Here is a 23,161-nt window from a genome sequence, read left to right on the forward strand (position 1 = left end):
GCTGTCTCATAGATCAACTCTTAATTAATCACTGTCGAGCTGTCTCATAGATTAACAATTAACCAATCACTGTCAAGCTGTCTCATAGATTAACAATTAACCAATCACTGTCAAGTTGTGTCATAGATTAACAATTAATCAATCACTGTCGAGCTGTCTCATAGATCAACTCTTAATTAATCACTGTCGAGCTGTCTCATAGATTAACAATTAACCAATCACTGTCAAGCTGTCTCATAGATTAACAATTAACCAATCACTGTCAAGCTGTCTCATAGATTAACAATTAACCAATCACTATCAAGTTGTGTCATAGATCAACTCTTAATTAATCACTGTCGAGCTGTCTCATAGATCAACTCTTAATTAATCACTGTCGAGCTGTCTCATAGATCAACTCTTAATTAATCACTGTCGAGCTGTCTCATAGATTAACAATTAACCAATCACTGTCAAGCTGTCTCATAGATTAACAATTAACCAATCACTGTCAAGCTGTCTCATAGATTAACAATTAACCAATCACTATCAAGTTGTGTCATAGATCAACTCTTCATTAATCACTGCCGAGCTGTCTCATGGATTAACAATTAACCAATCATTGTCAAGTTGTGTCATAGATTAACAATTAACCAATCACTGTCAAGTTGTGCCATAGATTAACAATTAACCAATCACTGTCAAGTTGTGTCATAGATTAACAATTAACCAATCACTGTCAAGTTGTACCATAGATTAACAATTAACCAATCACTGTCAAGTTGTGCCATAGATTAACAATTAACCAATCACTGTCAAGTTGTGTCATAGATTAACAATTAACCAATCACTGTCAAGTTGTGCCATAGATTAACAATTAACCAATCACTGTCAAGTTGTGTCATAAATTAACAATTAACCAATCACTGTCGAGCTGTGCCATAGATTAACAATTAACCAATCACTGTTGAGCTGTGCCATAGATTAACAATTAACCAATCACTGTCGAGCTGTGCCATAGATCAACAATTAACCAATCACTGTTGAGCTGTGCCATAGATTAACAATTAACCAATCACTGTCGAGCTGTGCCATAGATCAACAATTAACCAATCACCGTTGAGCTGTGCCATAGATTAACAATTAACCAATCACTGTTGAGCTGTGCCATAGATTAACAATTAACCAATCACTGTTGAGCTGTGCCATAGATTAACAATTAACCAATCACTGTCGAGCTGTGCCATAGATCAACAATTAACCAATCAATGTTGAGCTGTACCATAGATTAACAATTAACCAATCACTGTCGAGCTGTTCCATAAATAAACCATTGCTATTCACAAAAAGTTTGTATCCGGTGCTGACTATTAGATAATTAGCATTAAGAGTTTGCTACCATACAATTATTTTATACGTTATTGCTAAAACCCTTTCAACTGTTATACTTAGCCAGATGTACAAGAACTAAACAACCTGGGTTTCAGAGAGTGCTGTACAATGTTTACTACTAGAACATAAAAATGTTGCTATATAACGAAACTGGTGAGTATAAATATTACAAGTTTAGTAGTAAATACGTACAATGATTGGTGAACCTTTTAAAACAAAACCATACAAATATAAAATTTAGCAGCATATAAGAAATCCATTGCTAAAGCAGCTTAGCACGATATTGAGCTTGTGAGTGCAGTATATGAGGAGTTGTCTGCCCTTCAACAGTCAGCGAGACTACCTGATTGTTTTGGCTGATCTCCATCCGCAGTATATATAGACCATTCACTAGGGGCCATTGATGTTGACATGCCATCGCAGGTGCTATATCTATTATGCTCAGGCTCTGGAGAGAGTAAGGTACTGGTAGTATGGTAGCTGCTGTTTTTCTTCGCCCTTGTGACAACCACGATAGGTGCTAGGCCGTATGTATTCTGTTGACGGTGTCTCCTCATTGATATATAAAAACCTGTAAAATCAGTTCATGCATCAACCAATGGCAGTGAATTAATTACCTTGCAAAATGATATATTATTGTAATAATTTATTTGAGCTTATACCATAAGAATAGCAAAAATATTTTGACTTGAAGAATATGAGTATATTTGCATCCGTTTAAAAATTGCCCTGAGCTTCTCAGCTGCTTATTTTATCAAGTTGTTGCACAATTCTTGCCATACAATTTTTCATTTGTTCTTGCTGCCACAGGGCCTATTTGTCTGACCAATAGCAGCCCTGCATGGGCCTACTGAGAAGGAAAGTATTGACACGACACTTATCTCTGAATTTCAAATATTATAAAACAGTTTGAGTTTGATACGACTCTACCTCGACGTACAGTGTTGTTATCAAGGAATATTGATTAGATTACAATAATAATAATAACAACAATAATAGAGGCACTGGTCAGTATTTTATGTTGTTTTCTTAAGATCTTGTTATTCTTTTTTAAGCTATGATATTACAAGAATTGTTTGATTTATTTACTGTTTATTATTTTGTGGTTTACTGAACTGACTACCAATTTTGCCATAAGTTTTATGGTATGTTAGAACCAATAAAGGATAAACAAGAAATTCTATTTGTACCCGTTTTTATTCGTACTTGCTCTGATCCTTAAAAGAGTTTTGCAGTTTATTTAAAACAACTATTGCTATTATTGTTATTACTATTCAAAGCAGATTGATTGCAGATGTCAGCTATTGCTTTAAAAATATTTTAATGTTTGCTTTATTTTGTCTGTTATTTTAATTAGTTTATTTAATATTTTAGATCTTTGACTACTGATACGCCCTATTTTATTTCCTCAAACTTAATGCATTCTGTTGAGCAATTTTGGATTGAACCCATCAACAGCATGTTTACCACCATGATAGATTTCGTGTCTATATCAATCTATACTAATAAATACCACTTTGTCATTGTATGTGTCGGTCTGTTAGTCAACGTAAACACGATGCATTTCTACAATTGTAGAGCCAATTTCATTTAAACTTTACAAGCATAATTATGCTACGTTCCTTTTATCAGGTCATTCAAAACTTTTGGTTTCAAAAATGTTTCTGGTTTCTCATAAATAGCATGTTAAAAACTCACCTGCAGACTATCTCATCGGAAATGAAAGAAATTGTGAGCATCAATGGGCATACTGTTAGTATTACATATAAACTAGTTGAATGCTTGGCATTGCGCGGGTTATAAAAAGGTTTTGTGCGAAAAATTTATTTTCAGTCAACATACACAACATTTAGCATGTTATCTTTCAAACTCCATATCATGAGAAAAGTGTTTCATGCAGTTCAAATAACTTTAGAGGCAAACTTAATCAACTGTAAATGTGCTTAAATGTGAAATAATTAGCGAGTAATGGCTAGATAAAGTTTATTTTGCCACAACGATTACATTGACAAGTGATTTGATACTGATACAATTCAAATGAACCGATCAGTATCTAGGTCAGTACTGTTGTAACTGATATTTACACTTTGAGTAACATGAGTAGGTCAGTAACAGTTGTAACTGATATATATATACCTTTAGTAGCAGATGTAGGTCAGTAACAGTTGTAACTGATATATATATACCTTGATTAGCAGATGTGGGTCAGTAACAGTTGTAACTGATATATATATATATATATATATATATATATATATATATATATATATATATATATATATATATATATATATATATATATATATATATATATATATATATATATATATATATATATATATATATATACCTTGAGTAGCAGATGTGGGTCAGTAACAGTTTTAACTGATATATATACCTTCAGTAGCAGATGTAGGTCACTAACAGTTTTAACTGGTATATATACCTTGAGTAGCAGATGTAGGTCAGTAACAGTTGTAACTGATATATATATACCTTGATTAGCAGATGTGGGTCAGTAACAGTTGTAACTGATATATATACCTTGAGTAGCAGATGTAGGTCAGTAACAGTTGTAACTGATATATATATATATATATATACCTTGAGTAGCAGATGTGGGTCAGTAACAGTTGTAACTGGTATATATACCTTGAGTAGAAAATGTAGGTCAGTAACAGTTGTAACTGGTATATATATACTTTGAGTAGGAAATGTGGGTCAGTAACAGTTGTAACTGGTATATATATACCTTGAGTAGCAGATGCAGGTCAGTAACAGTTGTAACTGGTATATATATACTTTGAGTAGGAAATGTGGGTCAGTAACAGTTGTAACTGGTATATATATACCTTGAGTAGCAGATGCAGGTCAGTAACAGTTGTAACTGATATATATCTTGAGTAGCAGATGTAGGTCAGTAACAGTTGTAACTGATATATATCTTGAGTAGCAGATGTGGGTCAGTAAAAGTTGTAACTGATATATATATATTATATGTATATTAATATATTATATATATTATATTCTTAGGAGAAATTAATATTTCATTACAATTGAAATTGTTTAATCTAACATACTAAATGAAAAAGTGATGCAGTGTACTTCATAATCATTATTCGAGAAAAGGTGACCAATACTTACCTAGAATAACGGAGATGAGAAACAAGAGAGGCATGATGGCTATGCTAGTTGTTATAACGAGGATAATCTGTGGGGTCGTGGCAGTCGAACTTGCAAAACTCGTCAGAGTTACCATGGAGGCTGCAGTGTAGTTCTCACTGACTAGAGAAGAGCCTGAAACAGTTCACATATCACATGAGGCTACAGTCTTCACGCTGACCAGAGATTGTCTGTATCTACGGCAATTAAATTTACTATAGCTATGGGTTTTTCGAAGCTAATGTTACAAATAGAACAAGTACAGCGGATGTTATGATTATTTTGCTCGATGTAGGTTTGTGTGAATTGTAGTGAATTGTAGTTTATTGAAAAAGGAAGGAAAACTTCAAAAAACATTCGCAATCTAACAGATAACATGTGTAACCATTGTGAATCGAAACACAGGTATATATTACAGTCTATCATCGGTTGGTCATGCATATTTTGGTGCATATAGCACAACTCCTCAGCCTAGCAGTCATTCGTGCTAAAATTAATTACATATATTTTAATAAAAGTTGTATTTTTTGGTCACAAGATTTTCTCGCTTCTTCAACTTTCCTCATAAAAAAACATTATTTAGTGTATGCTTAGCATTATAACAGATGAAATCTTGGTAAGAGTTGTAGGACGTTGCAAACATTTCTGCTAGATCTACACCTAACAGTGTAAGGAATGAGGCTGTTTTTGGAAAACCAGTAAAGCATGACAGATATAATCAAAGCAAGCAAAATCACTTTTTGTAAGATATTGCTATTATAACCTTTTCTATATATATACATGTAAACATATACTGTAACCACACTGTTGTTTGTTTTTAACTCTTGTCTCCGATTGCTGTAATTTGGACCTTCATAATGACTTTGCTTGGGCCACTGTTTCTACCTTGTTGCTGTCCGCATATTCATGGTTATTAGTTATTACTTATGCTTTGCTGTACTTTTATATTAGCTAGCTAGCATGTCATGTTAGCTAGTTAACATGACATGCTAGCTAGCTAACATGACATGCTAGCTAGCTAACATGTCATGTTAGCGAATTAGTTATATAAAACTTATTTTACTGCATACAAGCAACTGCAGTGCTTCTGAATTGACCAATAACAACAAAATTATGAGTATAATGTAAATATAATTGCATATTTTGGCCTTTTTTCATCTATCCGGTTGTACTAGATGCTTTCGACCAATACTTACCTAAAGGTTTATTCATCATTTTTTGATACAAAGCTATTTGATGACAACAGGATGAAAAATGGTGCTAAATAAAAGTGTTTTTAATTCCTCAAATAAATGATAAAAGGCTGTCAAACCTAGAATAGTATTTAATAACCAGAGGTTATCAAACTTAGAATAGTGTTTAGGGATCAGAGGTTATCAAACTTAGAATAGTGTTTAGGGATCAGAGGTTATCAAACTTAGAATAGTGTTTAGGGATCAGAGGTTATCAAAACTAAAATGGTGTTTAGGGACCAGAAGCTATCAAAACTAAAATGGTGTTTAGGGACCAGAGGCTATCAAAACTAGAATGATGTTTAGTGATCAGAAGCTATCAAAACTAGAACGATGTTTGGGAACCTGAGGCTATCAAAAAAAGAATGGTGTTTAGGGAACAGAATCTATCAAAACTAGAATGATGTTTAGTAATCAGAGGCTATCAAAACTAGAACGATGTTTAGGGACCAGAGGCTATCAAAACTACAATGATGTTTAGGGACCAGAGGCTATCAAAACTAGAATGATGTTTAATGATCAGAGAGTCTATCAGAACTAAAACAATGTTTAGGGACTAGAGGCTATCAATACAGAAGTTGCGCTTGATGTTTTTAACAGTCGTCATTGTTGAATTGTACCACTAAACGCAGAGAGAGAAGGCGAATGCTGTGTTTCTACTAGCTATTTTAGTTTACTGCAGATGCAGAGATGAAAGGAGAAAAAAGGTGTAGAGCTATTGCTGACTGATAAAGTCATAAATAGACAATGTTGGTATGCTTGTCAGAGGGCAGCGCGGATAAGAGGCTGGGCTGTAATATACAAGTGTGCGAGGTGATGATGCTCTCCTGCACATGGCAGATAATCAATGATAACTCTTCTAATTACTGCCAAAGATTTTTAACCATGATGGCAGCAGTCATAAACATGGCATCAGAGGCTTTTGTTACTGCAGATGCTTTGCTACAGTCTCGGAGAATCGAATCAAAGCAATTCTACAAAATTTGAAATAGGACAGTAGTATACGATTCATGTTGAACGCAAATACTCTCAAATGCACTAGTGGTGCTTGTGAAAATATTTTAATCAATGGTCTACATGCTGAACGAAAATGGCCCACTGCAAAAATTAGGAATGGACTTTTTATACACTAGTACACTAGCTGTGTAGTGGGCTGTGAGAGATCATCTGGTACGCTGATAAAGCACAGAGAATAACTATGTGTATAATTATTCTGAAATACTGTAACGCGGTTGATCGGTGCAGGTGTTAGCTGCATGGCATTAGTTGAAGACCAGCACAAAGTCATCTTCTATCTTTTACCTCTTACCTCTGGTTTCGAACAGGCAAACAGAAAAACATAGCTCTCATTGTAATAAGTTCTAGCTGATATTCTGGCATTGCACGGGTATTAAAAAGCAGCTTATAAACAGTGACAGGTAATATAGTTGCCATTGGCTATTTGAGTAAGATAGTATTTGTATTGCTAAACTTACCAATAAGAACTGTGAGAGCAAGCTTTAATGACATTGCGCGTAACGCAGACTCGCTATGCATATTTTAACTGAAATAATGACTTGTATCACTCAATAAATTCATTGCATCTCGTGTAGCTTAATGGATTAGCTTGTTATAAATGAGAAGTTCCAGGATCAAATCTTCTGCGATATGGATATTTCAGTGGCAGATTTTAATTGCTATAACTGGACAGACACCGAACGGCGACGACGACAACAGACAATGACAAACTTCGAGATTTATGTATATAAATTATAAATCATGCATCACAAGAAGAAATTTATATGGTGGAAGCATAGCACTATCATGAACATCATCCAATGCAAGAATCATACCCAAACCCTGCAGACTAATGAGCTCCTAATTATTTCCTATCTTATGGTCACACAACTCCATTTGTTGCAGTCTGAATTGTGATCGAATTGACCGAGTTTGAAAAAATAAAGTGAATATTGTATTCATTAGTATTAAACTGTCCAATCATATGTGAAATTCAGTTTAGCCTGCAATAAGCTCTGATTCGTAATCTCTTAGAAATAATTAAAAACTTTCAATGACAAGCTAGTAGGTATATAGGATTCAACATGAACCATACTGGAAAATTACTTGATGACATGCCACCATAGTAAAATTAAAACAACCCTCAGCCTACCTGATGAGTGTTATGTGTCTTTCTTAATTTATATGGCTTCTACGATCTATTACATGCTTAACTCATTCCATCTGCTTTAAAATTTACCAGACTAAACACTCCAGTTTATTTACTAGAACATTCCTCAAAAAATGAATGCAAAATTAAAAAGCAGCTCCTAGTTGACTTCAATTACTATGAAGGTCTGGCAGAAGTTGGGGAAAAAATACATGAATCACCAAAAACCAGACCTGCCTGTTTCTAGTCTTAGATGTCTGCAAGAAATCTCGAGTTATTTCTTTGGTAATCAGGTGCTTTAAAATTAGCTCAAACTCCTTGTATGTATCCGGTGTAGATTTTGAGCTATTTTGTCATTGTATAATTGCGCTTAGAGAATCAAGGAATGTCTCAACGTATTACGAGTATCAAAGATACCGCAGTGATAGTCTCTCGAGGTTAGAACAGAAAGGAAAAGGTATTCACCACGCTATTGTCAAGAAAGAATAGAACAAAATAGACAGAGACATGAGAGATCTGACACAGGAAGAAGGTGTTGGAAGTAGAACGCACTTCTGCAACTGCCTAATAGACTGCAGCAAGCTAACCCAGTCTCGACAACAAAACAATCTGAGGCTATACGTCGGTACAAAACGTTCACTTTATTACAGGCATAACTTCTGCACTGGGGTGTTACACGTCATGCTAAATACACTTCAGTTTGAATAAGAAACTTTTGGGTGCAAAAATAGGGGAAGATGTGCTACTGTCTACTGTATGTGTCTGTCTACAGTCTATGGGTCTGTATATACAAAAAGTAAAAGCTTTATGATTTAATGAAACTCTATGACAAACAATAAATGCCTTTGTTTAATTAAACACTGAAGTTGCAAAGACCACGTCAAAAGCTGTTTAGAGTTACCTCCCTTGTAAAGTCTAGCTTCCCTTTTCTATTTTCTTCTCATATTTCGTAGCTTTTAGGAAACTTTAAAACTAATGATAAAATGTAAAAATTGAGAATTATCCACCTCCAGAACTTTTGGGTCACTCAGATACTGTTAATTCTGCACTAGTTGTTAAATCTTGCAGTTAATTCACTTATCTTACCTGAGTAAGAGATGCTGATGTTGGTTGGTGGCATGATTGCTAAAATATGCTGGATCCCAGGTCTTGCTGCTGTGAATCCCACTTTTTCAGCTTTTTCTGCAAGCAAGAGCATTTCCTACTTTCTCATTCCTTTTTGCATTGCCAGACAAATCCAAAAAAGTGCAATGTTGCTATTTATAGGCAAATGCAAGGTCACTAGTATTTTCTTGTACACTCATAATGCTTCTATAATTGTAGCCCTGGTTTAATTAGCCTGAAGAATTATCCAGAAAGTTCAATTGTCGCTACTCAAAATGTTTATGGCTCTTGCAAATCAGAACTGTAAGTGACACCTGCCAGCAAATATCGATTTTAAATGACATCTCGTGCTAGGAAACTCCTTAACAAGTTTAGCATTTTTAGTCTTACACCATATTTGGATAAAAATTAATTTAAAATTTTTGATACGTTAGCTGAAGACCATCATTTTCTGCATCAGCTTTCTGCCATATTTAACATTCTTGAATAAAATGCAAGGAAATAAAACACATTAAAGGCTATATATAAATATAAATAAATATATATATATATAAATATACATATACACTGACAGTAAATCTCCGTGTTTAACATTTCGATTAACACATTGAAACCTAACATAGTATACACAAACAGGTTCCCTGATTTTAGACCGTGTCGACAACTTTCAATTGACTATGAAAGTAGGCCTACTTAAGATAGCGTAATTCTTTCTGAACTGAATAGCATTTTGAAGCTCTATGCTTGTAGAACTCAATAAAAAATCAGAAATTAAATAGTAAATAGTTTATTTTTCAAATTTTTTTAAAGATGCGGAGTTTTAAGGGTGACTGAAGAAATATTGGTTGATGTAACTCGAGCCTGATAGAACGTGTACATTTTTATAAACAAAAAACCAACAGTTTTAGTGTAAAGTTCTTGTTGCTAAAGAGGAGAAGCTTTCTTGTTTTGTTTATTTTTGTTACTTCATTACTAAAAATTTCAGGCGGTATGTCATTAGAAACCCATGTTCTGACAGCAGCCATATTTCATTTTTTGGTTGGTTAGATGTGCATTTGCTATTTTGGCACTATCGGAAGAACGAATTTCTCAGTCAACTTCAAACTAAAGGAATGTACTCAAAACGTATACTGCACAAAGCGATTAAAATTTCATAATCCTACCCTAATTGGAAGTATAAAAAAAACGGAGCGAAACTACGAGACCGAGTTTATTCTGGCGTAAGATCAGGTGGAAAAACATTTCCCGAATTATCTCGGGCCCAGTCTCCAAAGTGTTAACTCTAGAACTCTGGACTAACATAACTTCATACAGAGAGGTCAATTGATAGACTGAACAGAAACCTTGTAAACTGCAGTAAACTGTAACCACACTATCTGCCTAGCAAAGTCAACATATCGCACTAGAAATAAGGTGATCAAATGCTATGTTCAGATTTTCTAGGATCCGGTGCACTGTTGATTTTGTTGGTTCACGCCTAAAATAAAACCACTTGAACTCAGCGAGTCATGAGATCTTGAAGCACTAAACACTGCAACACTTGTCCATAGTTCCTTACCTTTTAATCTATGTAGATGGAAATATTAAATCTACTCCTGACACAGCATAAAAAACATTGAAATTACTTTTGAGCTAGACCACAGTAGTCTACTACACTGAGGGTCAATGAAAGTAAATTTGAGCATACTTCACCAGCTCAATATTACATTTAACTTGCAATGTAAATTAAGATAATTGTGATTTACTCTTATTTTCAATATTAGACGAATCCCATTTAAAGATATAATACTTTTCTCATTCCTTTTACAGATTTTTGCTGAAAGTGCTGCTTATCGCATATCAAAAGTACTTTAGCATGATAAGGCAGGCAATTCTATGGATAATCGCGATATACACTCCAACTGGTGATGAAGTAACAGCAACAGGCAAGCTTAACATAAGTCTAGGGTTCATAGAGTAATTATCAAACCAATGCTTTTTCATCCACGGCATGTAGTTACAACACTCCGTATGCCGAATAAGTTACAAGGAGATATGTATAATACACAACCTGTTCAACCAAACAGAGGCAGGAGTCAATCTGTGAAAGGCGCTGACAGCGGAGTAAACATAAGTTAAAGACAGTACCAGAGAGCTGATCGAGCCTGTGTAGCCGTAGTACAAACTGAGCACCTTCGACTATGGCATCACAATTGTGTAGAAAGAAAACAGCAAAAGATGTGGATGAATTAGCCGCTCTGCAGTCTATGAATAAGAGGTGGAACTGATTATTGATTAGAGGTAATTACCGCTCCCTCATTCTTTCACAAATATTATACATCCCCCACCTATAGACACGACAACAATTCAAGTAACTGCTTCGGTTTATTAATAAACACCTTGCAAAAAAACAATGTTTTTTCACAAGATGTTTGCAATCTCATCTGTTAACGCGAGCTTTGCGCCTCGAATGGCCATGCTACTGCGCATATAGGCCCTCATTGCTCCTGACTTTTTCTATCATCTTGTTATGATTTAATGTAAATAAAACAAACAAACGAAAAATTGACTATTAACAAATGCTTTTATTATTAGTTTGTGCAAAGAATCGTGTGAGTATTTTGGGAGATTATCACAAATATCTCCAATTCCACGATGAGCTTTGAAATGGTAATGAAAGTGGTATACCAGTTAGCATAAAACTCTGCTATATAAGCATGACCCATTTAACCAGTTTCCATGCTTCGAATGGGTTTGGAGTTGCTTCCACTCCGAATGACGGAAATGGTAATATTCAACACCATTTCGCTCCGCTACATTCAGGCGAAGGCATTCACTGTTAGAAAACCAGTCTACCTTAACAAGTTTTGCTATAAGGGGTACATCGCAAATCTTGGAAAATCAACATAGCGCAACTTGGAGTTGTTGATGTGGTAGGGTGTGAATATGTCGACAGCTAGGAACTCTGCGTCCATTCGAAGCGTGGAAACACTGAGAATACAATGTATTCCTAATAAGAGTGAAACCCTTGGTCATTGAATGTCAGTCTACAGTAATCGCAGCAGTTTAGTGTTTTCATACAGACAATGCTGCCAACCACAAGTCCACTAAAAAATAACTATGCTTGAATTTAACCATAAAAAATGAGAAACTAGTGTGAAAGTGTAGACAATTTGTGTAGCATTTTGTATGCAGTAATTTATAAAAGTCGATCGGTAAACGATGCCTTCACCTATAGAAACAAAGTTTATGTAACTGGTTTGGTTATTTTCAAAAACTCATGGCTAGTCACGATTCTCAATGTCACGATAGTCTCAAAACAATTCATGCGCAATCTAATAATCCATACATACCGATATGATCTTGCCAGCCTGTGTACCCACCGACCAGTCTATATACGAGTACGATGAAGCAATCCATACAGGCAGCCATAAACAAGTCATAAATTCTCACTAGAGTGCGTAGCACTCATTGCTAATTGAGCTGGTAAGCGCAACTAGGATTACACACTCAAATTACAAGGACGTTGTTATATTTCTTTGTAATAGATGGCACCGGGTTGGTCGCTTGTGAAACATTAGCCGTGACCAGCTAGCGATACTTGTTTTTCATACAATCTGAGTGAATGTGCTCCTGCTTGAATCCATGAATGTGCAATAACGTTAGCAGCCCGATAGTTCCTGTGTTATCGACATTACAGGCTTTTCTGGGAGCTTTTAAGGCAAAGAAACTGTCATTAGGGTTAAATGAGGTTATTTTATTTTTGGCTAAAAGAGAACTTTTTATAAAGAATTTTATTTCAACAAATAATAAAATAATCTTTGTTTGGTTTTACCAAAACAAATTTAAACAAGTTTCCGAATTTATAATATACTAGACTTAGTAAAACAAACCTGAACTGTTTTTAAAATCAATGTAATGAAATATTCTGTTTTTTAGCCTGCAAAAATGTGTGGGGATATTTAGAACTCCATCAATATATATTTAACATCTGAAGCCTTTTCAGTGAGAATTGATCCTAAGTAAAGGAACTAATGGGTTTCCAAGGTTCATGAGCAGGCTGAGCGGTATCAGCGCTGATAGACCTTCAAGCTACCATGAAGCATCCTCGCTCGTACTAGTTAATTACCAAACAGAACCTATGTAACTTTTCTCAAGCACATCTTGTTTTATGTAGGCTAATAAACACTCCTCTCTTAAGACAGCTATTTATTGATTATCATATAAAATATTTGTTCTGTAAAACAAGAAGCTCCATCATATAAAGCAAAGAGGATAAAACAACTAGTCTGTAAGGTACAATACAATAAACACTGGTGGAGGGCATGAGAAACCATGTTACTGGACACTATCAAAATGCTGACCTAATCACTGGGAGCCAATGACACACTCAACAACACCCTCCTCACATCAACTGGTGTCAGTCCATATGCCATCTTCAGCGTCTCCAGAGGGGCAGGTCTCTGATCAGTCTGTCAATCCATCATTAGTGACTTTCACCAGATAGAAATGCCACTATATCAACTTTCACTATCAGAGTCTGAGCTCGTCTCCTTCGCTACCAAGTTTGGCCTGTTGGGATTGCCTGATCCAAATAGCATTTCTTCCTCAGAGTCCGAATCGCTGTAGGTAGGGGGAAGTAAATCTTCGTCTATGGCAGCAGATGTTTTTTCCTTTGTCTTATCGTTAGAGAAACTCTCTGGCCTGCAATGAAGTGAGAGATTCATAGAACTTGCAAAGGAGAAACAACCGCAAGAGCCAAACCATGCGCGTTATCTGTTGGCTCCTCCAGTTTCAGATTTGAATGACAGACTTTGTGAAACAAGAATTTTTTAGGACAAAACACCGTCCATAGCTTTGACATAAAAACTCCGCAGTTATTGAAAAGCCGGCATGAAAAGTAGAGCTAAGCACTGTTTGTCATTTATTTAATTCACAAATGAAATGGAATGGAATTATGCATTTAAATGGGAAAAGTACAAAGAGACACACCGAACTTAGATTTTATTCAAAGTGTTGCCGAAGTGTTGGCCACAAGCCGTAGGGAGTGGCTTGAGAGTCTATCCCTTCTGACATAAGGATCAGGTAGGTGCAAGCAACTCTGAATCTAGCTACCTATGACTTGTTTACCACATAGATCAACATAACAGGTAGATATTTGTTCCCACAACCTACTAGGCCAAGGAGCTGCATCCAAAAAACATCTAACCCACTTCTGTTACCGTTGGTTGGTCCGATGGTCAGCAGTGAATGCACTATAAAGGACTACTGATTGGAAAGTCAAGATTTAAGTCTAGTACTGAAAACTCAATATAACAAAAGCAACAACAAAACAAAGATGATTCCCTGGAGTTCTATGAAATACTGAGAAGCAAGAATATTAAACATGGTGATAGAATCCCTTATTGCATGTAGTTATATAACAAGACTTATTCAATGATGAGATACTGAATAGATTGTCGCCTGGTTGATGGTGGTTAATAACCTACTTTAGCAGGTTAGTAATTACTAACATAAAAATGCCTGTAATAGTTGTGACAACCATCTGTCTCCATCTCATACTGGACTCTAACGCACTATATAACACTAACGCACTATATAACAGCAAACCCGCACCCAATGCCGCTAAATGTACATGCGACACGCGATGCTAGCAAAACTCAAGAAAATAACTTTCTACATTTTGAGTTTAACTGAAACTACATTTGGTCTTGTTTTTACACCTGGCTACGCAATAGTTCATATAAACAAAAGTTGTGAAATTTTTAGTTTAATTGAAAACATGGATTTCCCTGAAACAATAATTCTAGAATATGCTGTTACAAAATTAATAAAAATATGACCAGTAATGAGCTTTCTTGAATTTCAATATGCTTTACATCCGCCTTTAAAACAAATTTCTCCAACAAGTTTTCATCCCCTTGTATGGGGTTTTCCAAAACTTGAAGAAATTTAAAGCTCGTGAGAGCCGCTGTATCGCAATAGAAGGCATCACTTTCTGCAACTGTTAGAGCTAAAGCCATATTATATGTCATTTAGAGCAGACATGACTCATACCATTGGCCACAATCTTTGATGTATTTTATCTGCTCTTTGTAGAGAATGGTAGTAATCTCAGCTTTCACTTTGTCTCCCTCCTCAATGGGTGTCACAATTACATAATTTCCTGCAACAAGAATTCAGCGTAACATAATTCAGTTAATTGAAATTGAGAACCTTTATAACTACAGTCAAACCTTTACATAATAATTCTTTGACATACAACCCTAAATTCGAGTAAATATTAGTCATGACATAAGTAGTTTCCAAAATAGAAGGCCTAAAACTGTTTTTTAAACTATCTCTAGTACAAATTACGCTTCGTATTTCTATAAATTAATTTAATACCTATGCATAGCCACGCCTACACTTCTGCTCACATCTTTATGACAGTAAAGTAACAATGCAAACCTTTTTCACCGATTATTCCGTTATTACTATTATTTTACATGTAATTAAGGGTATTTCATTTAGTTTTTGACATATTTTTATATAATTTAGTTGCTTTAATGCTCAATGCAACCACTGTTTTTTGCTCTGAAACAAATTAAACAAAACACCATCCATTCTTAGCAAAATTCTAGCTTCAACATGCGATGGTTTTAACATATGAAACAAATATCAAAATAGATTACATTTGTATGTAGAGGTTTGACTGTACTGGTATAAACATATTACCAAGTACTGATAAAAGCATTTACCGTAAAACCTGTATTTGAACGCCACCTCTATTTGAGCGCCACTATGGGAGAAGGGTTGACAAATAAAACGCCACCCTATAATTGAACACCACTTCTATTTGACCGATACTATTTGACGTTCTTAATCTTCACGAGCCCGTAATAAAAAGTGATCAGTAGAAGTGTCCACAAAACAGTACTGACAATCACTCGATTATATCAATAACAATTAACTCATTCGTTGTTTCTGTTCGTATCGAAGTCCAATTTTCAACTCCAAGTCTTCAAGTTTTGTCGTTAGAAATTTGAAAACAACACCAAAGAAAGAATTAGTATAAGGCTAGTAGTAGTTCCTTTTTTTACACGGTCTTGATACTTTGATGTAAATGGGAAAAAAGTTTCACATTTACGATGGAAAATGTCCTACTATATATTTTGAGGCTAAAATTTTGAAGGTAACATTTTGAGGGTATTTTGATTACACGCGTCTTCTCTTTATTTTTGCTAAAAGTTTCTATTATAGTATTATTCAAAATGGCATCGCGTAAAGTTTTGCTCTGCTAAAATTTTTGTGGACACCAATATTGACTAGCTTCGCTGCGCAGAAAGAGTTGAGGTCAAAAGACACTGTGGAAGGTATTGAACAGCCAGAACGCAATTGGAAAATACAGCACCATGGCATTCAAATAAAGGTTTAACGGTAATTTCCACTCCGTTGCAAGGTAACAAAGTCCCAAACCAATATTCAACAAGCTTACAGGATCGAGAAATGGCAAGCTAACACTGTATTAATGGACTCTCTAACCCGACAGGTGGTCCCATCATCTCAGAGTCAAATTAATACAAAGTGGCATCCGTAGCCTTACTATCAAAACCATTGCACAAATCGTGAATAAAACTTAATCCTCACATGTAAAATTGCAATCAACACTAACCAAACCTGACTCAACGCTGTCAGAACTCTTCGCGCCTGACTGAATGTTGATAGCGTGAAAATGAGGCTATGGTGATCCTTGTAGACCAACGAGAAAACGAAATGTATTCTAGCTACTCTTGCTGAACTCTAGAAGCTGTGAGTACCAGCGTTTATTTTAAAATTTTCCTCTTTTAAATCTTAAAAAATTTTTTCATAACACCAGCAATATATTTATATCATTATATAATAATATACCAGGCAATATATTTATATTATTATATAATAATATATCAGACAATATATTTATATCATTATATAATAATATATCAGACAATATATTTATATCATTACATAATAATATACCAGGCAATATATTTATATTAATATATAATAATATATCAGACAATATATTTATATCATTATATAATAATATAACAGGCAACATATTTATATCATTATATAAAATACCAGGCACTATATTTATATCATTATATAATAATATATCAGGCGATCTATTTATATTATTATATAATAATACATCAGGCATAATAATACATCAGGCAATATATTTCCAAAGTGTTTTACAACCAGAAAACTTTGTGAATGGAGGCTTTTGTAAGCAAAGGTACCAATGTATATACTGGACATAGTGAGCTAAACGCATGCACAAGAAAATAATATATACATTACAACACGTTCTCCTGTATCATGAAGAATATGAGACTGGCTATGTTCCATCTAATTTTTTAAAAGTGTGAGAAGGCTAATGTAAATTGTGGCTTTTTAATCTCATGGAGCGTACCTCAAAATAAAAAACTCTATTGACAGGTGTGCATGGCACATTTACCTCTCTGATCATTATTGACAGACAATTATATTAAGTTAAACAGCCAGCCTTGTAGTTTAAATTCATCTATTAGCATATTGTGGTCAAGCTTTAATCAATGCACCTTACATCTGACAGCTATGCAACGATTACAAAGTTACTGATTGAAATTTATGGTAGACACCACAGAGCTTACATTAATATTTTTTACTCATTTAAAAAAGAGTTATACTACAAATTACCAAATTTTTATAACAAAAGGCAAAACTAATTGAATTTATCATTTCACCAGATCTTATTACTGACCACTAGTAGGCTATTGAACAATAGCATAAAAATATGGCAAAATAATAATTCCAGTTGTGTCTTCTTTAATCCTATAGTAAATGGTGATTTACTCTAACCGACATGCAAACTGAGCCACATAATATAATGATAAAGAAGCAGGTGTCCATGAAATGCTCCAAAGCTAGATTTAAAAGATTTGAATCTCAAATTATTGATATTATTAACCTGCAATGTACTTAGTGATGCAGAACAGTTGCTCCTAGGTAGTTGTTTTACTTTGTTGGTTTTGAGACAACAATAATCACAAGAGAAGGCAACTCTTAAAGATCATTCACAGGTGTATGTCAGTTTTAAATGTGTGATAGCATGATGAAATGAAAGTGGTTATTATAGCGCCATTTGTAGACTGCATGAAAACTCAACCGGCACCGACTATAAATTCAAGACACAGACCTGACATTAAGCCGTACTTGAAATCAGTGAACATGACCATTCAACCTATTGAAGGAATATATTAAGTACACGAAGTAAATCATTACCTCTTTTTATCCAGACGTTCCGTCTGAACTTCGTAGGCATACTGACGAGATAATTCTGGCCATTATCATTCATTACCTTGACAACAAAATAAAACAGATATTAACAATAACTATAGTTTACACTGTGAACAGAATATTTATATTGGTTACTTGAAATGAACAACATGTGTGTATAAGTAGTAAGGGTTTGTACAGAGCATATTCATATCCAGCTCAGGGTGACATGGCAGTTCTTGAAGTAGGCCGTAACTAAACAACCAATGCATAACACAACCCACAGACTATTGGAACGCATAGTTTTCAAATTATTTAATTTTAAAAATAAAAGTGATAACGAAATGTAAAAGTTACTAGTGGAACTAGTGATTTGTTATTAGACTCAACAATGTCAAAGACGCTGTGAAGTACAGTGACCATATTCAATCAACTTCTAACCTGGTGCAGGTTGTTCCCACAGCTCGATAGAACCTGCACCACTTCCTGGTCTCCTTCAGGCAGGACAAAGTCATCAAGGACTTCCTTAATTACGTGCTTGCGTTTGGTCGCCTTCGATGTCATACCCAAGAGGTTCTGAGAAAAGACAGAGCAAATCTTTACTCTGATAATATGCTAGTAAGTCTTGATTCCGTTGCTGAGATTGGTCACAAGCATATCTATGAACACTAGCATGGTAACAGTCCCATGCGCCATGAGAGATTGTCATGTGTAATCACTATATCCATAATTATTTCACTGCAGACCAAGGTGACAAAAGTGGTGTAGTGGTAGTGCACTTGCTTTGGAATCTGAAACCCTGGGTGTGATACCAGTGCGAGGCAATATTTTCCTAATGCTCCTAGCATATTTTTGGACAGACATACACAGCTCTTATCATAGTAAATATAGCAAATAAATAATGGAAGGTGTAGAATGCAAACTCAGGTCTTGCTATAACATTAGCAGTAGTTTTACTAACGACCTGCAGATAACCATGATATATGATAGCTGATTCAGCATACCTCAACAATAGAAAACATTTTAATACTGGCTTGGGCTTGGTGTGAGATTGTTTAAAAGGCATAACTAAAGTGACCTTGACCTGTTGCTCCATTGTGTGAAAAGGTTTAGGTTTGATTCCATAAACTCCATTACTTTATGGATAAGATAGCTGCTAGGTAGCTAACTTTAAAATAGAGCTGGTACTCATTACTTAATTGAATTTGGCTGCAAATGAAACAATAAGTTGAGAGAGCAGAGAGAGTAGCGGTAGAGTAGAGAGAGTAGCAGTAGAGTAGAGAGAGTAGCAGTAGAGTAGAGAGAGTAGCAGTAGAGTAGAGAGAGTAGCAGTAGAGTAGAGAGAGTAGCAGTAGAGTAGAGAGAGTAGCAGTAGAGTAGAGAGAGTAGCAGTAGAGTAGAGAGAGCAGCAGTAGAGTAGAGAGAGTAACAGTAGAGAGAGTAACAGTAGAGAGAGAGAGAGTAGCAGTAGAGTAGAGAGAGTAGCAGTAGAGTGGAGAGAGTAGCAGTAGAGTAGAGAGAGTAGCAGTAGAGAGAGTAGCAGTAGAGTAGAGAGTGTAGCAGTGGAGAGAGTAGCAGTAGAGTAGAGAGAGTAGCAGTAGAGTAGAGTAGAGAGAGTAGCAGTAGAGGGAGTAGCAGTAGAGTAGAGAGAGTAGCAGTAGAGTAGAGAGAGTAGCAGTAGAGTAGAGAGAGTAGCAGTAGAGTAGAGAGAGTAGCAGTAGAGTAGAGAGAGTAGCAGTGGAGAGAGTAGCAGTGGAGAGAGTAGCAGTAGAGTAGAGAGAGTAGCAGTAGAGTAGAGAGAGTAGCAGCAGAGTAGAGAGAGCAGTAGAGTAGAGAGACCAGCAGATATAAACAGGCCATCACACACATATAATACAAAGCAATTAATCGGTAGCCACTAATGTGGCACCCTACCAAAACCAATTGACAATTGATGACAATAATTGACAAAATCATGGCCAAACATTGAAGGTTAGAGCTAAAAAAATTTCATTAAAAAAGCTATAAACTTTTTGATACGAATGTAAATAAATTTTGTCTCAATATTGAACAAAAAATGCCATACTGCCCAAAATAAAACTTGAAAAAATTAAAATAAAACACATTTCAAATTAACCATGTCAATGACATGCTTTTCTTAAATGAAAAGTATATGGCCTTTTTATTGACAACTCTCTAATTGGAACTTCAACTGCAATATCATTCTGCAAGCTTATCATACATTTTGAGATATACGGTATAAGCAATGCCATCAACAATCTTATAAAATGTTTATGGTATTGCCACAAGGTTAAATATGATTCTCACATGGGCCAAATTTGACACCTGAAAGAATGAGTGTCACTCAATTATATTCAGACTAATGAAGCAATGTCAAGCGTAAATGTTAAAGCACATTAATTATATCAGTACTGTTTCAGCTTATTCAGGTTTTTCAATATCTTGGCTTTCAAATGAGCCATTGTTTGGCATGGTGAGACAGACATTGGTTGGTGTTTATAGGATTTCCTCAGAACTCTACCACAGAAATGTTCAATGGTATAGGCTTGCAAATTATGATGTCACAATTTTCATATTCGGTGTTGTGGGCTCTTACTGCTTATTTATCAACTACGATAATGACTCTAGTGGCAGGCGGGGGTAGGACAACTCTAGAGAGAACCAATGAAGATGACAAAGGACTCGGTGTCAGTAGCTTTCTATGTACAGATTATTTCTATAATAAATAGATTGGATTCCAAGCACCATACTATGTTTTCCCGATATTATGCACTAGCCCTCTCTTTTTATTGTGATGTTGAGGGGCACAACTGAGGCTAATTAATTTCAAGCATTGCGTGATCTCACGAGAGTGCAATTTACATACAGTCCTAGGGCTGCGCCACTGCAGGTCACAATATAATCGATGTGATTTCAGTACCTTTATCAACGACAGTATATTTATTGAAGCATAATCCTATTTAGAAAGCAACTTGGAAAGCAATACGAATTCTTCAGATAATAATACTACTACAACAGCAACTACTTCCACAACTTATGGTTTTAAAGGCAGCAAGCGGAAGCAGCGATGCTGTGCTGCAAACTGTGAAGCTTTAGATCATCTGTTTTCATTTCCTATAGACACAGTGAAATTTTATAAATGGGTTACCTTTGTCACGCATCGAATAATTACTATACATGTAAATGTTTAAAATGAACGAAAGGATGAAAAAAGCAAACTCTAACAATCACCCGAAATCTATTAACCCAGAACATGCGTTTGTATTGGTCAGGCGTTACCATGATCCCCGAGCATTGTTGATTATCTAGAATCCCTAGTTTATTATTAGCGCTCTCTGGGTTAAGAGCACCGATTGTCACAGAAAAGCGCAGTCTCAATGGCAGCGAAAGGGATCAAACCTAAGGCTAAATGCTAATTATGACATCACACTGTGGGAACCACAACCAAGTGTTTTTTTATTGCAGGACATACTGTTGACACCCTGTTTTTCATAGTTCTATTATTCTTGGTGTATTGAATATAGGCTCATTCGAAAGCCAAGACTCTGAAGTACTAAAATGTATGACTAGAAATTCCCGTCATACAGCCCACGACCAAAGTGATAATGGAAAAAGAAAGGGTACTGCCGGTTGAGAAATGCAATATTAGCAGTCAAATGGCACTGCAGTGCAATAGGGTCGCTGCAATGGTAGCTGTAATGCACTGGGTGTTATTATGTACAACAAACAGCAATGATGGAAGGAAAATATTATATGTTTATATCTCTCCCCTGCAACAGGAGAAATACAATATTAGAAGTAAAATGGCAAGCTGCTGTGTAATATACACAGGCTGGGGGCTGTATATCATTGGTCATAGCAACCAATATCAAGAAGTTGCGATATTTATCTAGATTTCTATATTTATATCTAAAAAATTATGATGAATTTAAAAATCTAAACAGATTTTAGCTGGCATTTAGATTTTAACATATTGCACACCATCGGTCACTATATACATTGCACTTTGATCTTGTGAATTCGAATGATTATTCTCATAGCTAAATCTTATAAAATCGAATAATTATTCTTACAATTAAATATTGTAATAATCTTATAAGAATCCTTAGAAAAATATCATCGTCATTTCCTTTACTTTTACTGCTTTGGACATCAGTTGAAATACCAAAGTACTCATTATAAGTGTACAAAATATCAGTTACCTACTTTAAAATCGGCAAAGAAGAAACGATTACTTTTCAGTACTTCTATGTTAGTTACAGAAACCTTCGGCAATTGTACAATGCCATAGACTGGCGAAATGTGCACATTTTTCTAGTGAAATACACACGACTTAATGGTTCTACTCTGGTCACACGGCTTTATCGGCGTTTCATTGGCCGGTTTTAATTTTGATTAAAAAAGGTTTGTCAAGTTTTTATTGCGATTTTAGGCCAAATCAATCTGTCTGTTTATGTATAATCCGATCAGATGGGTAAGGTTTAGGATATTGTCTACAAATGATAAAGACTTGGTAACATATTTAAATAGGTTTATATGTGTTTTGTATCATTATTATACTTAAATGACTCCATTGAAAAATGGTTAAATTTGTTGATGAGACTTCGGTACAAGGGTTTGTGATGGTGCTGATGAATAATTTTCGTGAGTTGTGTGCGCATATGCATTTATCATAAAGCTCCCAAAAAAGCACTGATATAATTGACGTGCTTTAAATGTCAACTTAGGACAGCCTCAGTCAATTGGCTTGAAGATTATCAGGTTTTGCTTAAAATCTATGAATTTTCAAATCCCAACTGAATAACTAAAACTAATACTCCTTACAGTGTTACCTCAGTGCAATTACTTTATCACCGGTTTTGTGTTTACTAGTTGCCCATCAAAA

At 35.2% G+C, this 23,161-nt stretch overlaps 2 protein-coding genes across 2 annotated transcripts; both read right to left on the bottom strand.

Annotated features, from left to right (window-relative positions):
• Positions 1–1,556: 1,556 nt before the first annotated feature.
• Positions 1,557–12,417, bottom strand: LOC137406596 (uncharacterized). Its single transcript, XM_068093190.1, has 4 exons — positions 12,348–12,417; positions 8,998–9,093; positions 4,516–4,668; positions 1,557–1,942 (listed from the first exon to the last, which is right to left on the bottom strand). Exons 1-4 carry the CDS (start codon positions 12,412–12,414, stop codon positions 1,695–1,697), a joined length of 564 nt encoding a protein of 187 aa, XP_067949291.1. The 5' UTR covers positions 12,415–12,417; the 3' UTR covers positions 1,557–1,694.
• A 769-nt stretch (positions 12,418–13,186) lies between these two features.
• Positions 13,187–18,847, bottom strand: LOC137406300 (probable RNA-binding protein EIF1AD). The gene is made up of 4 exons (XM_068092853.1): positions 18,718–18,847; positions 18,283–18,358; positions 15,052–15,160; positions 13,187–13,698 (listed from the first exon to the last, which is right to left on the bottom strand). The coding sequence occupies exons 1-4, from the start codon at positions 18,838–18,840 to the stop codon at positions 13,515–13,517; spliced, it is 492 nt and encodes a 163-aa protein (XP_067948954.1). The 5' UTR covers positions 18,841–18,847; the 3' UTR covers positions 13,187–13,514.
• Between the last annotated feature and the right edge of the window lie 4,314 nt (positions 18,848–23,161).

The sequence above is a fragment of the Watersipora subatra genome, chromosome 10 (genome assembly GCF_963576615.1).
Source record: "Watersipora subatra chromosome 10, tzWatSuba1.1, whole genome shotgun sequence".
Taxonomy (NCBI): Eukaryota; Metazoa; Bryozoa; class Gymnolaemata; order Cheilostomatida; family Watersiporidae; genus Watersipora; species Watersipora subatra.